We start from the raw sequence: 12,217 nt of genomic DNA on the forward strand, positions 1-12,217 counted from the left end.
GACCATGCCATTCCCTTTTTTTCAGTGAGGAAAATAAAGTCCACAATTAGTATAAAGGGAAACCTACTTTTCTTTGTGAGACACTTGGGAATTTACTGGAAACAAGCTTATAATCATATGTAGTCCCTCTTTCCTACAAATACTACAAGCGTGTACGGAATTAAGACAAGACAAAACAAAAAAAGAGAACCATAAAAGAAACTTCTCAAGATGTTGTGCTCCCACATTGAAGCGGATGACAGATTAATAGTGAACTTGCTCAGCTCATTGCAGCAGTTGGTGTTAACAAAAGAAGCAGGGGATGTAGTAAAGTTATAAAAAGTCCTGAACACTTCCTTTCTTAATACATAATCAGGAGCCCAGAAAACTGAGGTATTTTGTTTTTTTTTCTCCCCTTCAGGTTTGTTGGCTGGGTTTTTTTCGGTGTGTAACTTGAAAGTTACACGCAGAAAGCTGTATGGGTGTCAGGGGAAGCTGTGGTTCAGCCATCGATCATGCACTCTTCTTGTTCTGCATGTGTGCAGGAATAAAATTATGTATCGACAGTGAAGTGATACTTTGATACTTACAGTTCTAGTCTTATACCTCTCTTCTGTACAGCTGCTCTTCCTGAGCGTGGAGAAGGGAAGAGCTGGAAGCGGGGCAAACTCCCCTCTCCTTCCTCTCCTGCAAAGTGAGAGAGCTGGGCAAATGGGATCAGCAAACTTCCCAACCTTCAGGAAAGCAGGGCTGCAGTGAGTGGTGGGGTTCTGCTCTCTGTGGGGACTTGAGAGGTTGAGTGCAGCACCTCTAGTGATACCCTTCTTTGCAGCATTCACCATGAAGGGCTGCTTGTTCCAGCTGATCCTACCTGAGACGTATAGGATTTGTGGCGGGTGGATGAAGAGGGGCACATCTCCCTAAACTGTCTCCTTGTTTGGATTCTGCAGTACTGGTTATTAGTAGGTTATCAGTGGTTCAGGTTGTCAAGTCAGTCCATATTCTGTAACCAGCATGGGCTGATGCTGGGTTGGGTTTGAGATTTTTTGCTTTAGTGTTTTGTTGGTTTTTTGTTTGTTTGTTTTGCCTTTAAAAGCACCAGTACTTGATTTACAAAGCCTAATTTATTCCTAGAAAACAGATCCTCCCCATTGACTATAGAAAGAAAGCAAACCTTTAGCATTTTTGCATTTATGACTCCACAGAGAAGGGGAATAATAATTTTACATGTTAGCAAGGCAAGATGTTAATTTAAATACAGAGCTAAAAATAGGTCTACTTGGCCATGTACATTTTTTGTGAAGTGCAGATCATTTCTGCATAAACCTAGGGTTTTGGAGAGATGGTTCCTGATAGAGGCAAATTGTTTTATGTCCAATGGCAAGATTGGCTTTTTTCATAAATCAGATCAAGGTTTTTTATTATCCTTAGATGGCAGTTTAGGCCTGGATTTTCCGAGAAGCTCAACTAAATGGTGAACTTCTATTGAGAGTTGGTTGAATTTAGGAAAAACTTTACTGTACTTAGCATTTTACTTACTCTATTATGATTAATAGCCTTTTCTCTAGTCTTTCTTTTTTTTGTAACTTTTCAGTTGTCTGAATCCTGCATCCAGTTAAATATTTCCAGTTGTCTCTTTACTGAATTTCTCTTAGTTTGTTCAGTTTCCCGCATATTTATTATGAAGTATTTTGTAACAAAATGAGTAGGCACTGTAATGAGAAAGGTTAACACAATTAAAATGATTGCAGACTGGAGTGTTAACCACTCCAGCAGCAAGAATGGAGTGTAGCATGAGAATCTGCTGGTTTCCTTGGCTTAGTCCATTCTGTAGTGAATGATTTTTTTTTTTTGACACCGAAGTGATAGAAGGATCTATAGCATGTGAAACGTTTATATTGTCAGAATATGTATAATTATGATCTCATAATTAAGTATTTCTAAGTGTCTCTCAGATTGTGCAGTCTTAAGTATTTATACTATATAAACTCCAGTAAACACAACATGAATGAAAATGCCAAATATCAAAGAGCATGTTATATCCTTATGACTGATAAAATAATGCATTCTTTTGCTGAAGTTGGGCTTTTGAAGTATTTGAGTATAGTTGCTGTTGAATTCTGATAGATCTTGGCATTTAGAGGTTGTACTATGAAGATAAATAGAAAATAAAGTATGCTATGTTGTCATTGGGTTAGGAGAGAAACTGGGGTTTTTTTGTGTATTTGTTCTAAAAGAAGTATGTATGCCAAAAGCATTGTTTTTTGTTTCCCTTCCTTCATGGAGGTCATGTTTACATGCCAGTATGGGAATGAATTCAATGTTTTGAAGTGGACAAGCAAAGAATTCCAACACATGCTTTCATTTGAAGTCTATTTAGGGAAAGAATTCCTTAAGACCATATAGTTAGGCTAAAAACAAGTTCCTGTGTAGAAAGATACAGATGATGTCTACCTCCTCCATTAGCAGTGTAAAGGTCATACAGGTTTTCTGCAGTTAATGTAATTTCTTAGGATTATTTAAGTAATTTAACCTTTTTTTGTAGAATAGTCTTGCAACATGGTTATATCACCCTTGGTTACAAATTCCTGTCTCCTCCATTCTCAATGAATTTTTAGAATTGCTGGATGTATTTCTGGTAAAGTTTGACTTCTGAAAATTTTTTGAAGTGAGATACTTAGAGAACTAGATCCCCAGGAAAGCATTAGATGGTGAGCAGCAGATGTTCCTTCAGTTAGCTTTTGGGTTTCTAGATTCCAGTATTGCATCCTCAGTCCTGACAATGATTAAAGACTTAAAATGGTATCCAGAATAAAATCATAAAATTAAATGGTGAGCTAATCAGTAGGGTAATTTGGAGAACAGGAAATTCTTAGAAACATTGCTCTTCTCCAGGATGTCAGCACTGTATTCAGATTTTTCTGAGGGAAACTGGAATATGTCTCTTTCCTTTCAGAACCCACAGCTTGTTGCTTTCCAAAGAAAGTGTTTCACTGCTTTTCTTCTGGAATCGGTGGGGGATCATCACTCTGTCTTTCAACACAGCAGGAGTTAAAGGTGCCTTTGTGTCGCAACTTTTTGTTTAGGATGTGCACTCAACCAAGCTGAGCATTGGTTTGGTTTCCTTGTGTGCTCGAGGAATAGAAATCTTGAATTAATAAAATAAGAAAGACAGTATTTATTATGCCCTTAACAGTATTCCTGCGTTTCATGTAAAGCAACTTGAAATTTCTGCTCTAAGCACAGATATATCTGTGCCAGAGTGTTGGTTTTTCTCCTTTCTGTAAACTTGATGCATGCATCATTTCTCAACCGTTTTATGCTGGAATCTGAAGCAGCCCCGTACTCATAATCTTCTTTCCAATTACTGTATTTTCTGTTATTTGCCCTCTACCATGTATTTTACCTGACAGGATTTATGCACTCCTATGGGAGAAGTTGATATGTGCACTGTGATGAAATTTGTTGAAAGTCAGTGCATCCTGTTTAAACTGGTGCTTGACTATGTGTGCTCAAGAGGAGGAAAAAAAATAAATTTCATGTGGAAACATAAAGAAAAAACCTAGTGGATGGGTGCACTAGAAATAGCACAAGACTCACAACACTGTTGTAGTGTACTTGTTGTCACAGTATTAGAAATCTGTAGAAATTCAAAGAATATAGAAATTTATATAGACATTTAAGTACAAATCAACAGCAGTTCCTTGATAAAGGAAATACTTAAAGGTGGAGCTGAGGCTGAAAGGCTGGAAACTTGAGTGTAGGAAACTTTTGGGACATGTAAATTTGTTTATTGTGATTTTTCTCACTGAAGATACGTTTTTGTGAATTTCAATTCTTGACATGATCTAGAGACACAAGGAAATAATCTTTTAAGTGTGGTGTTACTTTTGAAAAAATTAATTGTGAATCAAGATAAAATAAATGATTAGCATAAGAATGAGATTGTAATGATCTTAATTCAAGAATTAGCATTAATATAATATAAACATTGTTTTGTGACAAGTGAAGTCAGTTATACCTGCATTTTGATTCATTTGAAAGGACAAAAGAGAAATTATCTAAACTTCTTCCATGCATGACAATATTTTTTACTTACTGATTTCATATAATAAATTATGCTTAATTTACCATATATTAAAACAAATACATCTTGTGTATGCAGAGGTTTTAAAATATTTACGTATTTTGAAACTATTATAAACCTTTTAGGTCTTGCTCCTGCAAATATTTGTATACTCTTTAACCATAATAACACGAACACATGAACTGAAAAGTGTATATGTATAGATCAGTCCCAAAACAACATAAGATGTTTTGGAAGGGGTGTGTTTAAGCCTGACGGTAATGTTATTTTATACTTACTCTTCTGAAAGCATGTCACAAGTACAACCATATGGTTGTGTCAAACCCAGTAATTGTCTGTGAGAGTGGTGAGCAGCAGTTGATTAGGGAAAGATGCATAAAAAGTATGAGCATCTTGGAATACAGCTTTCAGCTTTTTGTGATGTAGGTAGTTCCAAAGCAAATGTGTTGCTGTGGCTTTGTTCTTAGTAGATAGAGATGGCATGTTCTTTAAAACACAAAAACCAACCCGAAGAATCCTTATTCCTTCACCACGCTTCTGGAATGTGAGGAAAGATTGGTTATATTGTCTATGCCTGGACTTCCAACATGGCCAACTTCCTTGGCACGGGAAGTCTTTGATGCTGAAGCTAGGAGGTTCAAAAAGCAGGTCAGTGAACCTCTGACAGAAAAGTCTGCTGAGAGTTATCAAACACAAAAACAGCACTCTTGTTCAAGAAGTTGCTGAACCTCTAATTCTTGAAGGCTGTAGTGGTACAAACTTTTACCGCATCTCACCCTGTCCTTAGGCATCCACCTCGGTAATGGAAGGAGAAGACTGGACTAAGTGGATCTTTAATCTGACCCACTAAGTGTGATCTCATTTTCTGCATCTTTGCCAAGCTCTATTTTGAATTTCCAGTCATGACCTCCTTGAATTGAATAGGACCAAGCCAATTGCCTTTAGCAGGAGTATATTGACCTGCTTTTCGGTTTTGAACTTAGTACTTCCACACTCCAGTTTTTGAAAGCTTAGCTTTTCGGAAAATATTGGTCTTTTCAGTTGTGTGCCATTATTGTTGTCTTCAAACAAAATAATTAGGTCATTCATTTGGCACACTGCAGCTGTCTTGGACATTTTTGAAGCTAAACTGCTGTATTATGTAAATTAAAATGTTCAGTTTAATTCTTTCTTAAAAAATGTGATCTTTATCCAGTTTTGTAATATTCGACTACACAACATTAATGAAGGATTTCAGTCAAAGGGTTCGTTGCTGTAAAGATCTAATGGATCAGTTTTTTAACTTGTTGTCACTGTTCATATGATCTGAGACACTAGTTGCTGTATCTCATGACACTTGTTTTGCTAAAGGCCAGTTAGAGTAATGCAGAGCATATGCTTTATGTAATATGTATGTAAGCTTTCAGGGTTTACATTGCTGTCAGTGGAGTAAGAATTGTCAAGTCTATTTGGGTAAAATAGATAGGGTAATTTAAAAACAGGTTCTGTTTTCAGCTTCATAATTTTAAATTCACTGCAACCTGAAGTTCACTTTCCTAAATAGAATCTTAAATTTTCTTAGGCTTCTGAAGCACACCTTTGGTTCTTAACTACAGGAAAAAGAGTTGCAGTTTTTTCAATATTGTCTCTTGTGTATGTATACATTGTTATTTCCCTTTTGAGAGGAGGTATGCCATGATCACTGTCCTAGAAGAGTGTATGTTTTGTCATATTGACTTTTGGGGTGGTCTTGTTAGCTTACTTCTGTGTTCAGTCTTTGTTTTTTAAATACTTAACTTGTCGAGAAGCTCAGAGGTTGATATAGGTGCATGTCTGTAAATCACCAGAAATATATGTTCACGTTTTTTTGATGTTGTAAAAATGAGACCTTTGAAAGTCCTAGTTGTTGTGTTTTTTTTTTTTTCTTTTTAAGCATTTTTTATCTGATGTTTTTTAGAAGCACTCCCAACTGTGCCCAAACTCTTTCACTGTCATCTTTACTCATTTTCTACAGATGACCCAGATGACGAGGGTCACTGTTCTGGTCTTGAAAGTCTCTCCAAAGCCAGTGAAACTTAAATTAAAATTTAAGGCTCCTGAATCTATTTTTCAAGATATGATTAATTTCAGTCATGTGCACATAAGCAAAGTTTTACTGTTTTTAGCATAATCTAAGTCTTAGAAACAACGCACAAGGAAGACTTGGCTGGTATATTGCAGCATATGCTTGTTGCAAATACCATCTCAAGTTTAGAGTTAAAATGGTCTCCAGTCTTCCAGAAATCAACGACAAGATACAGTCTCAAAAATAAACAAATATAAGTAAGCAAATGAGTACTTTTGTGTTGCCAGGGAGATGCATAATATGCAATTAAGGTAGCCCAGCTAAGTAGTATTGAAAAAATAAGTTTCTGAACAACACATGGAGGTGAAAGTGTATGTGAGAACAACCCCATGCAAAACTCAGGTTAAAGTTGTATGGCAATTCTGGTGCCATGTACAGTTGGTATACCGTGATAGGTCTGTATCAGAGGGTGTTGTCACTTGGCAGACTAGTCTTCCAAATTAACACAGTCCCATCCTACTAAGTTTTTTCATATGTATGCTTGTGCATTTATTTTTATATATAAATGTGCATATCAAAACTTGATTGAAGTGCCAAGTACTCTAATTTACTTGGGACTGACTTTTTTTTTTTAAAATAATATAACTGTGCAATTGGATGTATCTAAATATGGTGTAGAATCCCATGTTATGGTTTAAGGTATGATCTTACCTATTTTAGTAAAAACCGATCTTGCATATCATTTTGTTTGTGTTAAAAAATCTTTAACAATATTAAAAATATACTTAGTTTGCAGAAGCAAAGTAGCTCAGCAGTCTTTTTTTTTTTTTTAATAAACGCTTCATTGTATGCCATCTTTAATGGGACAAATGAAGAAAGTATTTTGATGTTTATATTAATTAGGATTATATTTTAATGTTAAATTCCATTCTCTGGGTAAGAGAATTAATTTTGTTTTGCCATCTTTGTGTTATTTTAGCATTCTCAAAATGCAATAGCATTGTAAATTTAAATATCCAAAATAAATTCTCAAATTAGGTATGCTTTTGCAGTATTATGTATACATATGATCAGCAGTTGCTTTTGCTTTTTTATTTTTCCTCTTTTTTTGTGGGATTTACTGCTTCTCCAAGGTTCTTATTCAAAGTGGAATTGATCCTGCATTAACTAGGTTTATGACCTGGGTGTTGAGTCTAGGCTGATTATTCAGGCTCCCTCGACAGTCACTAGACAGAGCAGCACAAAGCAGTGTAATTAATCCTTTCTGAAGGCGAATTGTCTTTTGAAGAATCTGCCCCCTTTTCACTGGTGGTACAAAGAATGCACAGAAGCTGGCTTGGGATAATCACAAGCACCTGTCTGTTTCTTCAAAGAATGTAATCCCCAGGTGTAGCGATGTCTTTGTAGCAGCAGTTCATATGTCTCTTTGTTTATGTTGTTTTGGTGGTGGTAGTGAAGGCAATGCCATTTCGGTTTTAGTGAGGGGAAGTTTGAATCACTTCATGCTTCTCAGCATTGTTTTCGTGGTCTATAATGTAACTGTAGAGATTTAGTCTAGGTACCTATATGCAGTATCCAATTTTAAAATAGTAATGGAGTGAATCCAGGCCAGGATCAGTAGTAAAATTCGAAGCTCAGTATAACATTGTTTCACTAGATGCATTTTAGGTTGTTAAAGTATGAGGAGGAAGGATGCTGGGAAGAGAGTATAAAAGGCCACTAACAGGAAGATTTGAAATAATGCTGTTTCTTGATTTAACTTGTGCATTTCCTATTTTTTAGATCACCAGCACTTTACTTTTCAAAGCTGTTCAAATGTTGTGCATGTCTTATGTAGGAAAACAGCAAAAGCTGTACTAGCTTGTATACTATGTTTTGTGGAACTGAGCAATGGTGCTCTCTTGTACTCCAATTACATTAACAATTAATGCCTTTTTTTATGATGGGGAGGGTTTGCATTTTCCTTTGTGCTTTGTTTCACAGGTACTTTTTAAAATGTCTTTTCTTAGCTAACTGTGCACCACCATGCCAAAATGGAGGGATGTGCCTGCGACCTCAGCTTTGTGTGTGTAAACCAGGAACAAAAGGTAATTCCTGTGAGGATACAGTCGTGCAAGATACATCTTCCACTGGAGGCCGGAGCCCTGTTGTTCCCCCTTGGCCCATACCCCAGCAGGCTGCCCAGCAGACCTTCTCTCAGAAGGTGCAGGTCCCACCAAAGGTTGGCCCTATGACTCAGATGGCATTCACCATCAAGCAGAAGCCTCCTGTTGGGTTAACTCAGCAAATGCAACCACAGTAAGTGTTTTCTTTGCTTTCCAAGAAGTCCAGTATGTTAGATTTGTAAAAAGTTGTTCCTTGCAAATGTTTTCAAAAAGTCGTACTTGAAAACTCTCACAGATTTGTTTTTTTAAAGAGCTTCTTGTTTAAGTGTCAGATTTTAGTGGATTTTTAAACTTCTGTTACTTACAAGCCAGATTTCTTCACCTGAACAGAATATCTCATAATATCAGTCAACTTTTATTTTCCTTAGAATGACAATGCTGTACTAATTTCAGAGGAATTATTTTTAATTTATACTAGTGACTTTTTGAGTTTAGCCTAGAACAGAGTCTAGCATGGAATTTTGACACCTTGCATGACTGAGGAGAGTAAGATTTAGTGCTTATGTTGTGTTCTGGTTTCTTCTATTTGCAATATTTTTTCTTTTTTTTAAAATAAGTGTGTATGGCTGTACTACAGTGGATGCTTCTGCTTGCTTGTGTTTGAGGTTCAGGATTGTACCTGACTGTCATAGGTATCAAGGAAACAACCATCTTGTTAGAGAATTTTTTCTCTGCCTCTTCAGTAGCTGGTGACTTAGCCAGTCTTTGATATCACTTCCATTACTCACTTTAAGTGAGTCTGAAATTTCTCTGTGGTGTTGTTTTTATTTATGTGTCTGACCTTAACTTCTTTCAAAGCTGCATTTCATACTGGGGAGAGGGAGGTGCACAGGAGGGTGGCAAGCCAGTTGAATGTGAACAGGTGCAGGTGTCTGCAGCAACTGCTCTCCTTCCAGTGTGAGATGAAGTTAGTGACAAAAAGTGTTTCTGTCCTCTAACAGGCCTTGCTTTCCAAGAGCTGAAAGGAGGGTGCAGACTGTTTCACTTTTAGTCTCCAGAGCAAGATAATCAGGAATAGGAAATAAACTGTGTTTTCCTGTGTTCAAAACTGTAAAAATGAATGTGGAAGGGTGGTGTGTGATTAGAGTTCTGCACCTGAGTGGTCATATGCTTGTGACAACAAAGTACATCCTGCCACTCCTTTGCAAAGCTGCATCTGAGAATAGAGATCACTGGGCACTGCCAACGTTGTTTGATGTTGTCTTGTAACCTCTTTATCAGGGTTTTTCCTCCTAAACCCTCCCAACTCTTTTTATTGTTGTCTTGGTTCATCCAACTCTGGATCCACAAGCTAAACTAGGTTCCTACATGTGTTGTAGGAACACTTTTAGGAACAAAATTTACCTGAACTTCCTTGGAGTTCTAAACCCTAAGCTAGGATGTTCTTTGAGAAAGGAAGAAGGTAGATCACGGTGGGCTTTAGGAACAAATGCATCCATAGTCTTGAAAGACAGAGAAATTGCTACCCAATTTTAGTATTTCATAGTACTTGGAGTCCAGTTTCGTGCCTGTAAGTGAAGCAAGGGTTATTGAAGTGACTAATATGAAGGGGAAATTACCAGTAAAATCATCAGGCTTTTTTCTGCTCCTTTCCATCCAGACCTGCAAGACTGCTAATCCTCATCACCTGGTGTCTCGGCTTAGCCCCAGAAAGTGCAGTGCACAGCACATGAGTACAAAGAAGACATGAATTATCTGGCCTATCAGTACTGATTCCTGTAGAGGATATTGCATGTCTTTTTTTCTTCCTCCCTCTGCCCACAACCATTCTGAAGGAATTTTTCCTTCTGTTGTGATAAAGACCAGTTTTCCAAAATAGGTAGTAAAATGTACTTCAAAGAAAGAAAACAGGGAAAAGAAAAAAAAAAAGGAGAAGAATATAATTTGTTCTTACCTAAAAAAAACCCCCACAACCAAACAAAACCCTAAAAACCCGTCTTCTTTCAAGTGCTGTAAAACTATGCTCAAAAGGCTTGTGACAGCCTCTAAAGAATTATTTTTCATTATTCCTGGAATAATGTTCGGGATAAAGAGTTTCTCTTGTAAGAAAAGAGGTGATGCTAAACTGATATTCTTCTGTGCTACCATGATAGTTGCTGGGCTATGATGCTCAAAGTGTTTCTAGAGGGTACTTACAGCATGTCATGCTTCACCAAAATCTCAGTACCTGTTTGCATGAGACATCATCCCAGATGTAGAGGAAGCAACTTCAGGCTGAAAAAACAGTCATCTGTTATCCAAAGTGCCTCTGCATGCTTCCATATGTAGTGTTAACCCAGGTGGCCTTTGTTGTTCATGTGACCCTTCTCAGCCTAAGGATTTTCTTCTAACTGTGAAGAGACCTTTTCAGGTAGCTGGATCTGTTGGTCTTTGAGATCACATAAAGATAAATCTTTTTCAACCAGCTTAAAAATAGAGTGGAAAAATGGAAACTTGAATTTCTGGAGTCATGAGAAAGCCAGCCTACAACCTCAGCAGGAGGCAGGCATAGGAGCAGCAGATGGAGAGGAAATGGGCTGTTTCACAAACCAAAGCAGTCATATCAAATGCAGCAGAAGGTGGATATTTAGATACAGCTGTTGCAATGAGTGCCAGCAGTAGTTTTTATATATGACTATTAGGACAATTTACAGGGCTGAAAGATCCTTCGGAGGTCAGGTCTCTACCATTGGCACAGAGAAAATGGGTTAGTTCCTGTTTCAATTCCTCTTTGAGTGTCTTGTGATTTTGTATGTTATGTGAGGCTGCCTAGGTATTTTTGGAATGGCCTTTTCTGTTTCCACTCCTAGAAAGTGGAGTCATCCATTGTCAGTGTGGTTGGTATGCTGGTCTGGACACTGCTGCCATGCAGAGCTGTCAAGGACTGGTGAGAGCCAGGGCAGAACCCAACCTGGAACACCTAAATCAGCTCCTAGAAGAGGCTTGCCTCTACAGTGTTTCTGTTTTGCCATCCTCTGTCAACTTTTTTCTGTTTTGTTTATGAAATCAACTTTTCCAGCTCAAGTATCAAGATGTGTTCTTGCATGTTTTCTTAGGATCGTGGTGGCAATGATATTTAGGGAAGCAGGGAATTCATTTATTTTTTCCAGATACTTTTTTGTTTGAAGAATAAGGTGCTGAACAGAAGGAAACCTGGAGAGAGATTAATTTCCTGGAATATCCTGGATTCAGTAAGTCTGTCATGACTCTGGTCTGAAGATGGATACTGTCACTTACAAGGTCTCATCTCATAAGAATGTTAGCAGAAGGTGTAGATGGCTGTAATTGAAAACAAGTGGTGTCTCAAAAATCTGCTTCTTATTGGAACCTGTTGGGAATTCTGATCTCAGTAACAGGCATGCTTTGTGGGCCTGAATTTCTGTGATAGCTCTCCAGTAACTCTGGGTGTTCCTTTCACATCTCATGTTCTCACTTGTTGGCAACATTATAGCTCCAACAGCTTGATTTTCTGCATTTACCATCTGTGTAAGCAGAAGATTTTTTTTGGTTTTTTAAAGGGACCTTTCTAGTACAGTTTTGGAAATGGTCACCAGAAGGTGTACAGTATCAACCAACTGGAGCTCAATAATCCATGACAGTGTCACAGCATTGCTCTTTCAGTCTCTTTTGAAGGCAGTTGTTGATGAAATGTGAAAGTCTGTTTTAATGTTGGGCAAAGCAAAGCTCATCGAAGGAGTGGTAGATGCACAGACTGCAGGTGACAGATTTGGATTTACTGGTATGCCTGATGCACCCAGAAATCTTTCCTAAGGGGTCCCCTCCAAACCTCTCTATTCCTGGATCACTAGGTCTAGTTCCATGTTTTGGCATATTGCCTGCTAATGTATTAAACCTATCAACCTGCATCTTAAACCTGAATTTTTTCCTTCTGTTGAAGGATATAGCATTTTTTCCAGTATTTTCCCAATTTTAACTAGTCGATGTGAGATTAGCGTGAGTTTA

General features: G+C 37.5%; 1 protein-coding gene across 2 annotated transcripts in view; it reads left to right on the top strand.

Annotated features, from left to right (window-relative positions):
* Window positions 1–12,217, top strand: part of LTBP1 (latent transforming growth factor beta binding protein 1) — a 193,889-nt gene that overhangs the window by 7,012 nt on the left and 174,660 nt on the right. For both annotated transcript variants that reach the window (XM_017806812.1, XM_017806813.1), the window contains one exon: window positions 8,120–8,408. In XM_017806812.1, the coding sequence (XP_017662301.1) occupies window positions 8,120–8,408 (289 nt within the window). The remainder of the gene's footprint in view (window positions 1–8,119; window positions 8,409–12,217) is intronic.

The sequence above is a fragment of the Lepidothrix coronata genome, unplaced genomic scaffold, assembly GCF_001604755.1.
Source record: "Lepidothrix coronata isolate B3197 unplaced genomic scaffold, Lepidothrix_coronata-1.0 Scaffold16, whole genome shotgun sequence".
NCBI lineage: Eukaryota > Metazoa > Chordata > Aves > Passeriformes > Pipridae > Lepidothrix > Lepidothrix coronata.